The following is a 17,790-nucleotide window of genomic DNA, read 5'->3' on the forward strand; positions in this document are numbered from 1 at the left end:
CGCTCGTTTAAAATGGGAGACCGGGGGGGAGGACTGATTAATGGACTTCTTGCTGAAGGCGGATGTATATCCGATGAAAAAAAAAAATTTAGTCGGGAGGAGGCTAGTGGCACGAGAGAAAGCTGCACTGCTATACTATGGCTGTGCTATGGTCGATTAATTGAAGTTGTTAGGCGCCGTAATCATCTAGGGCTGTCGTTTAATTGTTCCGAGATGACTCGCGCGATCATCTCTTCTGGAATTATTAACTCGTAGGATTGACGTCTATTTGCACAATCTTGAAATAATTGCAGATAAAAAGATTTAAAAAATGATATCTTAATTCCAATCTATTAAACCGTTATTGCTTTAAACATAAATTAATGCATGGTTAATGAACCTACTGAATATTATGTATAGCACCAATATCATTACGTTATATTCATATCCATTCTTTCTAATTTTTTCTTTCTATGATTGTTACAGAGCGATATCATGGGATTTTCCAACGTTGCACGAAAAGGGTCGCCGACGCAAAGAAATAAACTCCGAAAATTGTTTCGCGTAAGAAACACTGCGCCTGTACATCGTTCCTAATTGACAGATAGAGGGAAAGAGCCGGGCCGGCGGGGATAACTAGAAGCGGGAATGAGAAGAGGGTCGGGCGGAAGACACGAAGCAGCGTTCGAAATTTACGAGTGAGTCGGTTTGCTTGCACGTCGTGGGGTCCAAGATGGTGTCTAGGGGCGGTCGTGCGCCGTAACAAATGGTTCAGCCGTGAACCCGCTCGCCGTGCAACGACACCGGAAACAGGCGGCAGCTATCTGGCGAACGAGCGAGCGAGCGCGCGAGCGACCGAGCGAGTGAACGAACAGGAAGATCCGCAAGAATTCGCGAGGACACGAATGTGAAGCTTGCCCCCGGTCCATCTCTCGCGTGGCGAATTGTTCCGAGACACGAAAGCCGAACGGCGGGGTCGCGCCTCGTTTACAACGAAATTGCCCGGAGACAAGATGATTCCGAAATGTCGACAATGAAACGGCGTGCGTTTCGCGACGATCATCCCGTGAGAGAACGCGTCGCGATTTCCTTAATACGCGTTCGCAGAACCTAGGGATGACGAGGTGTCGCGCGTCTCGACATTGAGATCTCAATAACGGTTGTTAAACTCATGGTAACCTGGCTAGATGGGTTAAAGAATAGCGACTCGCGATCGACAGCGCGGTCTCGTGCCGCTTGCGAAATGGCGATCATACCGCGAAAGTGCAACAAGTGGTGTCCAGATCCTCAATGCTGAGACATCATCGATGTTACTCGACAGACGGACGAGGGGATTTGATCCGGGGCCTGATCAGGTTCGCGACCGGTTGGCTCGAGAGTCTCCAGGAGGACCGCCGTCGTTGTTTCCTAGAAAGGTACGCGACGCTAGTGGGATTAAGCGCGTCTGATGAACTTTGAATCCGTTTCGCCCGTCTCAAGTACGATTGTCTCGAAATTTCTTCGTCAGGGGATTCCCTTTGCCGGTCTAAATAGATACACCTCCGCTGTGGGGGAAAACGTTCGACCAACGCATCGAGAGTCGAGAGGTCCCGGTCTGATGCTGTTAACCTCGTCAAAGGATATCTCATCGATCGTGGAATTGAAACGACGAGTAGCCCCAAGCTGGGATTTTAACTTGGTTCCAACCGCTGGCTTTCCTCAAATTCGAGTTGGATCTACCGATATCACTTTCACGTCAGGAAGCTATATAGAAGTTAAAGGAAACCTTAATTTATACGCCAATTCGCCCGGAACGAGAGAAAGACTAGTGTTATAAATTAAAAAATATATAAAATAATATTAATAAATTAATGTTTGTTGAAACGATTCGATGTTGCACGGTAATGCTCGAAGAAAGACTGCAAACGCTAGTCCATGGCGACGAATGTGCTCCGTGCTGTGCAGACGCAAGAAACGCTCGCTGGGGATCATCGGCAATTCTTGGAGCTGCTACCTGACCTCTCGCCGACAGATCCGTTGACTAACGTAGCAGCACCGTTTGCACGCCGCGGGCAGACACGTCCCGCGACTCGCTCAAGGACGGAGACTTTGCGATAATCCACGTTGAGACGTTGTCGCATCCGCAGAGACGTCGTCGAATGAGACGATGGTGATGAGGATATCCGCAAGCGAAGCTGGCGTTCCTCTATTAGGCGCCGTCGGTCCGCGCTACGTCGTCAAGCAGGCGACGGTGAAGCGTTGCGTCCTGGCGCTCCTGCTCGTCTCCATCATCAGTATATTGTACTACACTCACTACATTATCAGCAGTGGACCGCTATCCAGGTAAATCCGTACAATGCATGAGCAATTTTGTCTTTAGAACGGCAGCGTGATTATTGATTGACGTTAACCCACTTTGCGTTCCGCAAATATAATCAGAGATCTTATTTCGAACTCATCTTTTAAATCTTCAGTCTATATTCTGAGAATATAAATTAGTATTTATACCTACTTATATGAAGTATTTTGCAGCTATTCGTAACATATAATTTATATTTTTTAAAGATATAAATGAAAAAAAATGGTTTGAATGGGTTGAATGATTTGGAAATAAGCCCTTCAATTCTGAGTCCGAAAAAGCGCTGCCTACTTGAGAACATTTACATTATTCGCGTAAACAGAATAATGTCTAATTAGCACAAGATTTTTACGCGCGGCATCTGCTGCTGGCGAAACTTTCACAAACTCTTTTTGCACAATAACCCAACATGTTCATCGAAAAACACTTGTACAACTTCTTCAGATCGTTGACTCTCATCGTCTCGGTCAAGAATGATCGTAGGAATGTAAAATGAAGAGCGTAAACTTTGCACATTGCTATGTAGTGGGATTACGTAAACTTTAAAATACACGATAGTTTCGCAATAATGCTGCAATAATAGCATGCAAATGCAACGGAGAATACGCCGTTAAAGACGCCGCGGAAGCGAGTTTACAAGGGGCGATTAGTATTGAATGGCGAGAGACGAGTCGTTTGACGATAGGTGAAGTAAAATGGCGACACTTTTAATTACTTTGTATGCAATCAAGCGAAGGCAAAGCAGACCAATTAGAGCCGCGAGTTGGCTGACCGTCGCGCGCCAGCCAGTTCGTAACTCTGAAATTGCGTGGTCGCGTGTAACGTCCGCTGGTAGGGGATCTTCCGGCAAGAATCTCGCGCGTCGTAGACTATTTCCATTGACGTCTTTTTTTTCACACGGCAACGACGCGGAAAAGTGGTATCAGGATAAACGAACGCGATTGGCAATTATCCGCAGGAAATAATTTATCGTAGAGAGACACGTTATAATCGCGAAATCAATAACATCTTCATTGATATCAGCAACTGAAATCTTTTATTTGAAATAATGAATTGCTACTGACCATCTAATTAAAGAACCGAAACAACGATCTCGTGAGATAATACCGTCGGAATAATTAAGTAAAAATAATAACGATACACAGATACCGATAATGTAACAACGGTCTTATGATTTCGATAATAGTCGAGATAATTGCGAGCCGTTTTTATCGAAGTCCGGAGTCACGAGAAGCATCAACGCGACAGATAATAGGTAGGAAAAAAGGCGCGTGTATAGTTTTTTTTTCCACAATTTCGCAGATAATGAATGTATAACACCAGCAGGAATTCCATGGAAAGCAATTTTTATTGATGCAGAAATATCGGTATAGTATCAAAGGGCATTAATCTAACTTTGCGGTAACATATTTCCATGCTCCGTAGTAATAAAATATTTTTGTCACGCAGCTGGCACACCATCCATTATACGTAAATATACGTGCGGTTGTTATCAAGAAAATCGCGTACAGGAAAATTATACTAATTACTTTTGATAATCAAAAAATAGATGCATGAAATTATCATTGACTGTGCCGCAGGATGTTTCATACCTCTAATTGCATGCTGCGTTATAACAGCATAACAGAACCTGAAATATTGAATTAATCATTATTAATGAAATTACATCTTTACCGTTTTTTTTCTGTATAGCAATAAAATTTTTTTTAACTCTCTAATTTTATCGGAAAACGATGTTAGAAATTTTGAATGCTTTTTAAAATCGAACAGCGTGTACCCTTTGATCATTCACTTGGCAAACGAGCAGTGCGCAAACGAAGATAGTCGTGAATTTTAGCGGGCGTAGATCTCGTCTACCGTTGTAAACTATCTGAGAATTCGCGTGTGTAGGAAGCTCGAACAACCCGCGCAAAGACGAAATAGTTTGTGGACTCAGTGAATTGGCAGGTACCTTCGGTCTTAGAGACGATCCTATTTAAATGTACGAGCGCAAGTATATCTATGTGCACACGAACTTACACATCTATATATAAAGGATATATATATATATATATATATATATATATATATATATATATATATGTTTCCGTATAATATAACTGACCCAATTCCAGTTTTCTTCGATATCCCACAGTCCTCCCAGGATTGCCTGACTATACGACGCCCGTCAGGCAGAGAAGTAAATTCACAATTAATTAGAGAAGAGACGAACAACCCCGACGATCTGAGACGCTCGCTCCGGTTCTACGATTCTATTCAGTCTGTCAAAATAGCGAGACGACATGCAAGTACAGCAAGTATTATATTTGTTGAAAACTATACAATAATAATGATCGCACAGCAGGCGGTGCGCGCTTCCGAGATATACCTGAAACGAAACGTGTGTCGCGTGAGCGTCACAGACCGCGCTGATATTTCCAAAGGTGCGGAAATTACATCGTGGCCGATGTTTTAGCCATTACATACACGCGAAGTTTCGCATTTTTCTCGCACGGGAATCGAAGTAATTAAAGTATAATTTTCCTCGTGCGCGCCCACGCGCGTTATGTACGCGACCGGTCTCGTTGAGTGAGAGCTTAACAAGTTTTCTTCGACACGTAGTCGACGAGATTGTTCTGAAAATCGATCCTCTCCCCGAAATATCGTTTATATGTCAGGTGAAAAAATTCGAGATATATTTTTCATGCGACGCAATGGTATTGCCGAGTTGCAAACGGCTTCAAGAATGTAAACCGCATGTTTACGCGACCGTCAAAACTCTCCCTCGACGACAGATCGTAATTTACTTCGCTGCAATAGTAACGGGCGTATCTGTCACCAAAATATTCGTTATAATCCTGCAACGTGCATCACATTGGAGACCGGGGAGTCGAGATGTATGATATGACTCGTTATTATACGATATTAATACAGAGACCAAGAGACCGGGGCATAAATCCTCGTGCACGCGCTATTGGGTTGCGATAATGCCGTGATCTTACGCGGATCAATCTTAATAGATAAACCGCGACACCGTGGAGTTCTGTAGCCGATCACAATGCTCCTATCGTCAATCACAGAGTTTAATACAGACCAGTACGGGACATTGACATGTAATATCACATCTATGCTGACATAGCCCTTTATAACCATCTGTATAATCCAGGCTGCACCATCCTATTGGCAAACATGCGATGATATTTTGCGGAAACTGTATTGCGAGACATTGCATTTCGGTATTTATAATTGCACTGCCAATTTAGATAAGACAAGACGGACTAGGTGCGATTTATCGATGTCCGAATCTACTCGGATTGATCATCTAATCAAGTCCGGCTGTACCTCATCCGTCCACGTTGAAGCGTGTAAATTAGATTGTTTTGTCATCTAAAATTTTCTGCCATTTTTTGAATATTTCAGGTAAAATTTAGAAAAATTATAATTAACATCTTTTTATACCAAATGAAAATGTTTATCGAAAAAATTTTTCAGATGTGTGGATATCCATGTATTATACAAAAGAATTAGTTATTATTTACATAAAATTACAAAGATATTATTACAGTGATAAATTACAATTATATATTTCTCTATTAGTATTTTATACAAAAATGTATTACAAATTATTATATGATAAATATTTTTAACGCCTTCTCTCTCAGTCCGCGACATCGCTCTTCTAGTAAAATGCATTATCGCGATGGCAGTAACAAATTAGCGGAATCCACGAGCGCGCAACATGGCAATTTTAGATCCCTCGTAGGATTCTGCCTCGTCGCGTCGCGATAGTGTCAGCTGTCGCGGCGTCTGCAGCTATGCATCGCCGTTTTTGTGCGCGCGGGCGCGCGCTATCGCGCGATAAATCGTTGTTTTACATTTTGGACAGTGACGCGTAAACGCTATTTAAAGTAGGATACCGAGACGCACAAAGGTAGCGGCAGGAAATTTATCGTTAACGGTGTCGCGCGGCTCATTTCTTTTTTTTTTTTTTTTTTTTTTCAACTTCGCAAGTTTTCCCCGCGAGAGAGCCACGAAATAATATCTCACTTCCGTCGGTTGCACCGCTGACAAAAAGTACATTCATCTCCGTTGAATAATTCTTTCGCCATTAATCTAAGAAATCGCGATTACACTGTCATCACGATGTTCTCAATGATACGCGCGTCAACAGTGGGCGGAGAAAATTCGCAACGATACTGTCGCGAGAAATCGTCCTCTGTTAAACGCGCGAGCGTGTATAAAGGCCTATCTACATAAGACGCAGAACGCAAGTCGCAAGACACATGCACAGTCTACATGTCAATCTATATAACAAAGAGGTTAGGTTGACATGTAGACTGTGTGTGTGCTTGCGACTCGCGTTCTGCGTCTTATGTAGATAGGCCTTAACACGTGCCGCGTAAAAGGCGGAAGCGCATTCGCGCGAGATACGAGATGCAACTTTATGCATCTTTCTTTCTGCATTTATCTTTCTTTCTCTCTCTTTCTCTCTCTCTCTCTCTCTCTCTCTCTCTCTCTCTCTCTCTCTCTCTCTCTCTCTCGCTCTCTCCCTGTAAAACGAGAAGCAATCGCTCGATCTATCTCGCGTGCGGTGTAGACTGAAGAAAGAGAGGCGCATTCCCTGTCGTGCATGGGACTCGTGGGACGTGAAATGCGACCGGATGTTTGTCGCACGCCCAATCAGCGTCCACACACACACACACACAATTCAAGCTTCTCTCTTCTCTCGACTATAGCCTTACGTCGGCGCTAAGCTTCCCACACGCACATACGCAGTTCCTTCCTATCACTAGCCACGCGCCTTTTGCACGATGCATCTCGTCCTGCTCTTGAATTACGCCCGAGAACCGCGCCCAGAAAAATTTTCGAGCGCGATAAAGCTTTCCTATCCGCATATTGCATTCCATAAGTATATTGGGTAATTTTATAGCAAAAAATATAATATGCATGTATGCATGTATAATCTTCATATATTTGCGTTAAATTGGAACAGTTGTTTTTAATTTTGAAGGACATTTTTGCAGTTTCGTAAATTGTCTTACAATTTGCTTACCAAAAATATCAAAAATTATTCAACCACTAGCATTTATTATTTCCATTTCTCTTCCATTTTTTAATAATGTAGATAAGTCTTGTAAAATTTAACAGTATAGAAACAAGATTGCAAAAGCTTTGTTTTTTTTCTTTACATTTTATTAATAGTTATTATTCTCTTAATATAAAATAAATTGTTTTATTGATGACAGTATATATATCTATTGATGAAAAATATTGACATCTTGTATATAAACTTAAAAGAAGATTGCATGTATCAAAGTTTTATCCTTGCAACGAATTCTCTAACGACATCCGCGTAAATGTTAATTTAATTTCTGAACTTACGACGCCGCAAATTACAAGTAGACTTATAGTCCGGCTTATACAATCTGAAATTAACTAATTAAATTGCGAGCGCCGCGAGAGCTCCGCCGACGCGGCGACCAATATCGCGAGTATCAGGGATAGAGTTTGTTCAACGTATAGCGATGCATTATTCATCGCGTTTATTCGCCTGCGGAGTTTCGATTATTTTTAACAATTATCTTCTCGAAGTAGTAGTAATTGAATCATGAAAACTTTGGTCGCAAATTTCTCCGAGAGTTTCTTACAAAATTTATTCCGACATTAACTTAAACTTTAACGCTAGCCCGTGCTTACAGATGTTCTAATAATTAATTTTTTGGCGTGTCAATTATCATGTGAGAGTAGAATTGCTCACCATTGGCAAACATGTAACAAAGAGAATTATTTCATTTGACTTTATTTTAGAAAGGATGAGAAATAATGTTTTTTCTTTGTTGAATATTTTATTCGATATATTTCAACATATTTTAAACATTTCAAATATTGAAATACGTTCACATTTCACATTTTAGAAATAAATCATCGGTGCAATTAGAAATCTCTCAATATTTTTGTTGATTTAACATGTATAAAACTTGTGTGTGTTGAGGGAAAACAATTTCCAATGGAAATTGCGAAATAGTAGTATCAGCAAAGGATTACCCCGGGTAGCTGAAGGTTTAAAGAGGCACAGAGACGATATACTGACCGAACAAACATAATTTTCGACGTATCCCGATTTCGATGCTTGTTCTCCCAACAGAGCAATATATCACGAAAGAAAGTAATATATGGTACGACTTCGCTCCCGCGAAGGATAATCGCAAAGGACGACGACAACGGAGAAGAATCTTTTGCTTTATCGACTTCCGGGGCCATCAGGGAGTGGTCGACGGAAGTCGCATTCCATATTTACTCTTGCGACAATCCAGCTACTGGTAAACCATAATATCCCTGCAAACTTTCTAAAAATTGATTTTATCTTTTTTTAACTTTAATTTTTTAACTATGTTATTTTAATACACACTGTGCTACATTAAATAAATATTTGCAAGTTTAAAAAAACTTACAAATTTACAAAATTACGTAATAGTAATATCTCTAATTATGTTTAATATTTATCAATCCTAAGATATCTCGAAAATTTGAAATGCATTAAATGCATTAAAGCAAGATAGATGGATTTCTTTTTCATTCGCGTGTTTTTTTTTTCCGTTTTCTTCATGAGCTTTCTTACTATAGGTACTCGAGTAACAGATACTTCCTATTTCCACGCACGACTGCACCCTAACTCGTTCTAGGCTCTCGTTCGTCGTACGAAATTCCGCCACGGCGACATTTCGCAGACGGCATCGAGCGGTAATTGCCGGCGTGCCGGCACAAAAAAAAAGCGAAAAGAAAGAAGCGCGTGCCGCATAGACCGTGGCGTAATTTCAGATCCTCCGTCGCGGGTGCTTCTCGCTTTTTATTCCCCCGTGCACCACCACCGCCAATTTACGCCCAAGTCTCGTGTGTAGGTAGAATACGTGCATCGTTCTCCGGTAAAGAGGAAAAGCAGGAAAAAGTAGGGTGGCTGCGGTCTCATTAGCGACGGCAACGGCCGAGCAAAAACTCGAGGAGCACTCGACCGAGAGCCGCCGCGCCGCGCCGCGCCCGCACCGGTCCGTCCGTTTAAAAGATGGAGGAGTGCCGCCATCGCCGATGTACGGGGATTTAATCGGCTATCGTGAATACACGCATGCACGCTGGACCGACACACACAGACACAGGATAAATAAAAAACTCCTGCAATTACGGCGAGTTAAATGAGAGAGGCCGCGAGGCACCCGCATCGGTTCCGCTATAAAGATCCTAATCGCGATCCTATCTAGTCTGTGATCGCAGATGAAACGCGAGTACGTTTGCATCGTTATCATTAAAAGGCGTGCATTCGGGACGCGCGTATTCAATTTTAATGAAAAGAAAAAATTTTTGATAGATCGTCAAGTGTGATTAGAAACGGTAATGGTGAATTATCTTTAGCCAATTTTACTTTGCACTCTCTGATTTTTTTGATAAAAGAGTTGCTTTGATCCGGATATCGTTGTTTGAGAATAATAAATATTCCAGCTGGACGATTGTCATGCGCAAACGTTCTCTTTTATTGAATAAAATTGCATCTTTACGCTCACGCTTTTCAATGAATAAAATAGTGGCATTTGATCAAAGTTACACCCGAGATCAAAGTGATCTCAATTCACATATTTTCTGGAGTAACATACACTCCGCGCCGTTCAAGAAAACGTTTGAATTTCGATTTAGCCTCTTAAAGCGATATCGTGATAACGAGGAAAATGATTCCTGTCGAATTTATAATTAAACGAAACATGAGGAAAAAGACACTACCGCTTGTACGTAAACTTAATTAAACGCGTTAGCTCGTCGCAGCGACAAACCGCAGATCCATTCACTACTAAATAATACGTGTCACGTGGCCGTGTCACAAATCGTCATGCATTCCGGTCTGGACTGTCGCGGAACAATGTGGTATGCACATCCAGGCCATTAACATTGTCCTGTTGCTTTTGCGGGAGTGCGTGAGAAGCGACCCTAATTCTGTCAATCCTGAGGGCGGTCTCTCCGACACACAGGGGTGGTCGCTGCTAGTGTGTGCCGGCGATGTTAACTCGTAATTCTCATCGATTCCGGTGTAAATATACCCCGAGCATGTATACCGACCATGCAGGATTTCCGTTACGCGCGCTAGATATATACCGCGGCGCCGCGGCGCGGCATGAATCGCGCGGAGAAACGTTCGAACGTATAATACAAAGGGGAATGAGACGTGCGTACACGCGACAATCGAAACATGAAATGCGGTTCGGAAGGGCAAGTCGATAACCTCTCGTCCCCTCTTTTCCCCGCTCTTTCTCACCTGCCCCAAGAATTAATAGCTGCGAGTATCAGGAACTGCCGTCCGATATCGTTCTATTCTCCGGTTTGCGAACGAAAAGTATCGCCGGACACACGGTGCGCGTTGGCCATTTTCTACAACGACTTGTCTTTTTTTCGCAGAGTATACGGAATTAGCGAGCATGGCTATACATGAACCTTGATACCGCTCGTCTCTCGATATAGAGAGAAACGAGTTTCCACTTGGTTAGTGCGAGATTTCCCGTGCATTTGCGGGTCCGTCGAACGCACGACACGGGGATGTGCTTACCCATTGATGGATTGTTCTTGAAATGTAAAACTCTAGGAAAATACGCAGGTGTTCTCGAGGAAGTGCCGCGAGAGGAATGGCTCTCGCTCGGCTTTCGATTTTGATTGTATCACGATTCGCGTTCATCTGTAAGTATGCGTATACGTAAAACAAGATCCTGTCAGTTGCACGCGGAAATCTCGCCGATAAACCAGCGATCGCGCTCGCTAATCGCGTCCACTCGTAACATATAATCAGATGCATCTATTATACCGAGCGACAATCAGTGATAACCTGCCAAGCTCACAGTTAGTCCTTGATCCGTGATCCTTCGGTCGTATGCGCATACACACACACACACACACACACACACACACACACACACACACACACACACACACACACACATACCACGCCACCGGGTATACGCGTCCGTTATTGGTTGTGGGTGGTTTCGGTGGATTTCGATGAATTAGCTGCGGGATATGACGCAAACGCGCGGCCATTGTACAATGTCCACTTGCGGATATCTACGTATCGGTCGTGTGGCCATGCAAAGCTCCATTCAAAACGTTTGCGATACCCTTGTAGCCCCGGCCAGCGTGTACGTACAACCCGACACCTTGTACCTAATATCACGCACGCAGTACTCGCAGTAGGAAGCTACGTGCTCAAAGAGCCTGTTTCACGAGGAACGTCAACGACGAATTAGTCATCAGACGTAATGCAAACGAAATCGCCTTTAAGGCTTTACGCTACTTATAGCGTATTGAATTGTGACATCAGACGCGAGAAATTACGAGTAATTTTCTCTTGCCTGTGTACATCTGAGCGTATCAGCTATTCACTATTATCACATTGAAAAGTATAGAATTTAATTGTGAAAATTAGCTTAATTTTATAACTACCTTTCGCCAAAGTGGTATATAATGACACGTTAAATGATATATAAGTCTTGTTCAACGTTGTCTTCAATTTCGTTGCTGTGATATCCAGTAATATCGGAGTATAATAATCTTAAGATTCGTGTTAGCTGCGTGGAATATACGGGGGAAATCAAAATTGAGCGTTGCATCATAGTTTATGAACTCCAGAACTCGCGGGCAGTCCGGCAACAGAACTCTCGCCAACAGATTCGGTAGTTACTCCCAATACCAGGGGAGGGGGGCTTGGGATCTTTGCGCATCGACGAATCCCACAGCTCGTATCCGAACAGGCGGTTTTACCGAACTTGGTGAACTTGCGACACACGTCGCGCGAAACGCGCGCGGCGCGATCAATACGAAAAACACCACAGGATTCACCATCAGCCGAAGCGAGCGCAAACTGTTCGCAACTGTGCCCGCTCCCACGAGCGGAGACTGCTCGTGGAAGAAATTCGCGGATCGCGCGCTCGCGAGCAACAATTAATAAAGCGCACAGAGGTAAGAGGTAACGCGAGTCGTGTAGCTCGCCGCACGTTATCTCGTGACGTGCAATTCGTTTTGAAGGGCGTGGCTCAGGTGGATTTCCATGAATTAACCCTTGGACGCCGCACAAATCTCCTGCAGTGTCGCTGTTATTCTCCCCTATCTATATATTCGCGTGTCGGTGAGCCCTCATACACTCCTCCCGGCCTCAGCTCGTCGAGATGTTATACCGTGTCCCATTTAACGTACGTGGCATCTGATACTCGTTGCGGATAACACGTATACACGTATACAAACTGCACTTCTACCTATGCGCGTATAATACACAGGCCGCTGTGCGGCTCAACCTACATACAGGTGTGCCGTAGAAGCGAACTTAATATACCCGTTAAAAGACTTTGTGTGCAGAGATGCGCGGGGTGCGCTCCGGCGTGCGGTTGCACCCGGCAGTCGCTAATCATGTGCTTAATCATATCGCGTCTCGAAATTAACGCGAGAACGTATCGCGATACTTCCGCAAAGGGAGTAAAGTGGGTTCAGCAAACCGACACGACACATTATGGAGTTCTTTACCGCATGGGTTTACCCTTAGAAGCTGCGGCGAGCTTGAACATTGGAGAACGACTCGGGGAATTTAACATATCGAGAAAATTTGTAATAATGCTCTGTATAGCGCACTTTGAGAGATCCACATTTACTCTGCTCTTACTTTTTTAGATCAGAGATCAATCATGTCACTCTTGATTATTGAAACATTTAAAGGGAATCAAGAAACGATATCATGCAGTTTGAGATGTTTAATCAATGTGAAACTGACTGTGACCGAAAAAACCGATATCGGCAACTCACGTTTTCATGTAGTGAAGTAATATTGTCATATTTCTAATCGTGACACTCAATTCTGACATCCTCAATAATTGAATAGTTGGCGGATGGATTGATACGCGATATCGATTGGTCCATAACATTCAATAACGTGTGGAACTGACGCTAAAAGAACGTTATCAATACTGTCGATACGAGCGCAGATTCTCAGATGGCAAATTTGTTTTCAACAACAATGTGTACGATGCGATATAAGTCATGTCGCACATCGGGGGTGCCAGTAAATGTATCGTATCGTCGTGAAAACATGATGGCGCGGCCGGATTTCTCCGCTCTTGGCCTCTCTGAAAGCCGGACCCAGGTAATTTCTCGTCGACTACACGTCTTTCCCTCCCTCCCGCCCCCTTTCCCGACGCTCCCTCTCAGCGCGCCGTATCGCGGTAAAGGGTTCCGAGGCGTATGGATAGCGATAAAAACGGGTTTTACGCGGAGAAGAATCGGCGAAGACACAAAGGAGGAGACAGCGGGCGATATGTTTCGAATTGTGCGGAGTTGATATACGACGGCACGGTCGGACATAGGAGGACGCAAACTTGGGTGGAAGGAAGCCCGGCGGACGGACGGACAGATGCCGTTGGTAACTCTGGAACAGAATGGGAGCCAATAATTCTTTGTTCCCAAGTGGAGCGCTTCCGTGTGGATAGAGATACATACGACGCCAGTATATGCATCTCTGCACGTGCGTGTGTGTCTGTGTGGTGCCTAGATATACACGCGCGTATATAAATTGCATCTCTCCCTTGAACGATGCATCATGGTTGACTGATTGCGCTCTATTGATTAGGTTTCCAATTATCGGAGGCAGTCCTGGTTGTTTCCATTTTCCCGTACCCCTTTTACAGAATCTTTCGCGCGACGGCTGCGAAACCCTTTTATTTGCCCGTATACAAAAGAAAATCGACGGGACGCCGTATTACTTTATCGAGCGCGGTGTGTTCCTCCTTTGATATTTCTCTCCGATCGTCCAAGCTCGCGCGCTCGCGAGTCTCTCTTATCGCGACAAAATCATTGAATTTACACAGCAACTTGGCGCGCGCGCATCGCATGTAAATAAACGATTCTCGCTTGTTAACCGGCGCGAAACGTTTTATCGTGTGTTTTGCAGCACGTTTCTGGGTGGTGTCATCGAATAAACGTCGGTGAAATTGGGGCCGCGCGTGGACGCGAAACGAAAATCGATAAAAATGATGTTGCGAGAAGTTCGTGTATTTCACGTATTTCACGAAGCGTCTACAATCTGAATAGCACGGCCCGAGTACCATCGTGTGTCGATCGTCAAGTACTTATCGATGTAAACATGCTTGATACGGAGTCGTATCGAGGGATTTTCCACCGATAAGCCGCACTCTTTCACGTTCTTCTTGGCAACTTTGCATTATCGATGATGCGGTGATTCCTGCTTATCAAGCGATTGCTTATGCCTCATTACAATAATCCCCTTGCGCCACGTGCGTCAATGTGAATCGAAAGAAGCGCGGAGATTGAGAGACATTTGACATTTCTACGATAGCGACGACGATCCACGATTAATTCCGAGTCGTGCAGTTTTTGCAGATAAAATTCAATATTCTCTTTAATGGAATCAATAAGTTAAATTTATACTTTCTAGATAATTTGTTAATGCATATACAAATTTTTAATGAATCTCCAAGTAACTTCGAAAAATTCATTTTGATCAATTTAAATTGAGTTTCTTTCTAATAGTTTTTCAAACTTTAATGCGTTTTAAAAAAACTGATCTCTTTGATATTAGTTAGTATTATTACAAATGGATAAATTTTAATTTTTTAATAATTATGTATGTATGAAATCGTATATATCAGCTTTTTTATTTTAGTACATTTGAAAGCATATATATATATATATATATATATATATATATATATATATAGGTATTTTGTTTGCACATTAACGGTAAAAATAAGTGGTTATTGAGAAATTTTTTTTCTGCCAAGTTTTTTTGCTGTGAATACATGAAAGCGGAATAGTTTTTCCGCTTGCCATTGAAAGCTTTTTCAAAAATAAAAAAAATGTCATCGCGCGGTTGTTCACAAAATGTTATCGCTTCGGATCAAAAAATATGACAGCTTAATCCAATCTTTTATTACTTTCATACATCTGAAACCATTTATATGGAACATGGCAATGTTATTAACAGCAAATTTTAATTGCTATGTATTATTATTCAAACTTATATAACAGTTTCTAGGCACGTGTAATCTTTGCATCTACGACAGCATTTTTTATGCTGTCTGCAGAAATTTTCATAATGATTATAATTGAAATAATAAAATCAAAACTTAAATGTTATAACAAGTTTTCACTTAATTTGTCATTTGACGGATAAGTCGCATTTAGATATGCGAGATGTTGCAATAACTTTAATTCTTTTTCGCAGCATTGCAAGTAGATTAGCTTATCCGATTGACCTCTTTGAAATCTTGTAGCACACTAGGCAGATCTTCCGACTGCGTGAGCACCGCAATTATAACCGAAGCCTAAACTGAGCAGGTACAATCTGCCGCAAATAAGATAACAAGCTCGTTCCCAAAATAGCTGTAGTTCAACTATTTTCATAATCATTTAAATGTTAAATCTACATATTTCTTTTACTAGTAGTTTTATTTTATTATACTACATTTATATATATTGTTCAACATAATTGCGCGACTCGTAATTTCTACATAATCATTTTACCGAATAATAATCCATTCGGCTCGCGAATTCCCATCACGAATAATGCTGTCAAAGCAACCGTCACGTAGTTACAGAGTCATGCATTAGACGCGGATGAAGATTGAGGAGAAACGTCGTCAGGAATTTTGCCAGTCAAATTTGAGCAGCTGCTGCGCCATTAGAGGCATTTCCGCCTAATTGTTTCAACGCCCGAGCACTCGAGTGCTCGGCTCACGTTTTCCACAGGCCTCAGAAATTGCGGGCGTACCAAAGTGGCGCTCCTTTGACGACATATTAATCGTCGCTCTACCCCTCTGGTCGACTGTGATACTCACCGTCGCTTATTAACGCTTCCCTCATTTGTAATCTCGATTACAAGCTACACAACGCCAACGGCCCTGTAACAACTCGCTCACGACTCATCGCAATTATATTAGGTATATCGTTATTTTACGCATGCAATTGCTGCAAGTGATTACACGTAATGCGACATTAATAAGACTTTATGCGCGTATATAACTCGCGCGGGGGGAACACGCGTATTCAGATTCGCGTTCTGTGTCGCTGCCGATCGGTATATACGTCCACACGTTGGTACGTCGATACATGGATGAATAATTACAATTATCGGAATGACAAAAATTATTGCAGATCCGCGGAATAATTGGAAATCGCAGTGTCTTTCCAGGAAACACTGATGCATATCGTTCGAACGGCCGCGGCGCACCGATCGACCGCGCTCGTGCATGTAATGCAGCGCGTTTACAACGTTCTCGCTATAAACGGGTAAAAACCTTACGAGAGCTCGTGTTCACGTCCACGTCCCGCTCTCCATATGCAGAGGAGGGTAGGAAAAGCCCTTTCGCGCAACTCCGCACACCCCGCTCAATTTATCGTCTGTACGCCGGGGTTTGCGAGTGTATTTCACGGATCGATTGGTCGATACCGGGCCTCTAATTAGCGCAGTGCGAATTAAAAACTTCCGCACGACCGAATGTAAAACGTAAAAACGTCGCGTACGCACGGAAATAACGAGAGAGACGTAGATGAATTGATCTGTGAAATGCACGATTATATCTACATGAGGTATCCAGGCTTGCTACATTATATAAAAGCTAGTCACAAAAACCTCTTTGTCACGAGAGCTTTTTTCTCTTTCTCTTTTTTATTCGTTCCGTTTCAAGCAGATAGATCAGGTACATTGCTTGATTAAAGATTATGCCGCTGGAAATATAGTGATCGAAATGCAAAAGTTTTAAGCGTCGCAAGTCGCGGATCCTTTTTGCAAGTTGATATTTATTTATATTATATAAAAATAAGAAGATGTAAAATATAGAGTTTATATTGTTTGTGCTCGTAATATATCTTGACTCTGACATCTCGCAAGTCTATACAATAAAAGCCGCAGAAACGAACGATTTTAAACTGCCAATTCAGATAATCGCTTAATGGCGGACTATTATACGGTGAAAAGATTGCGAATGAAATCCTCCCGCCAGTCTCGGTGTATTGGCGATGTAACGAAGTGAAAGCATTTTGCTGCAACGTTTATTTCGTTCAATTACATTTGGCAGCCATATAGTGAAACTACACCACGGGCTAGAAAGTAGATTCCCCGAGCTTGTTTATGGTCTCCCATATATCAGCCTTACGAACAGAAAGAAATGGCTTCAATCCTTTGTCTCTAATTCAGTCATTTAACTGTCGACTCTGATAACAATGAAGCAATTTTTCCATTAATCAAACGTCAATCAATGTTATTATTTACATTTGTAATTCGATAATTAATTACACGTGTATTTAATCAAAACTTGAAAAATGTACTATTGATATTTTTTAATAAATTTGTGCACATCGCTTTCATATAATGTTTTACGTGACGTTTTCAAATTTTTTAAATTCAGTTTAGATGAATTATCTGAAGAAAATTACATATAGAGGTTTTTTCAGAGAAATATTTG

At 42.3% G+C, this 17,790-nt stretch overlaps 1 protein-coding gene across 1 annotated transcript in view; it reads left to right on the plus strand.

The window, feature by feature from the left end:
• Sfl (N-deacetylase and N-sulfotransferase sfl) overlaps positions 1–17,790 on the plus strand; it is a 110,313-nt gene that overhangs the window by 37,537 nt on the left and 54,986 nt on the right. The window contains exon 2 of the mRNA XM_077416875.1: positions 466–2,301. Within this exon, the coding sequence (XP_077273001.1) occupies positions 2,126–2,301 (176 nt within the window). The 5' untranslated portion in view covers positions 466–2,125. The remainder of the gene's footprint in view (positions 1–465; positions 2,302–17,790) is intronic.

The sequence above is a fragment of the Temnothorax americanus genome, unplaced genomic scaffold (genome assembly GCF_048541705.1).
Source record: "Temnothorax americanus isolate GAGA-0224 unplaced genomic scaffold, ASM4854170v1 Scaffold46, whole genome shotgun sequence".
Lineage (NCBI taxonomy): Eukaryota > Metazoa > Arthropoda > Insecta > Hymenoptera > Formicidae > Temnothorax > Temnothorax americanus.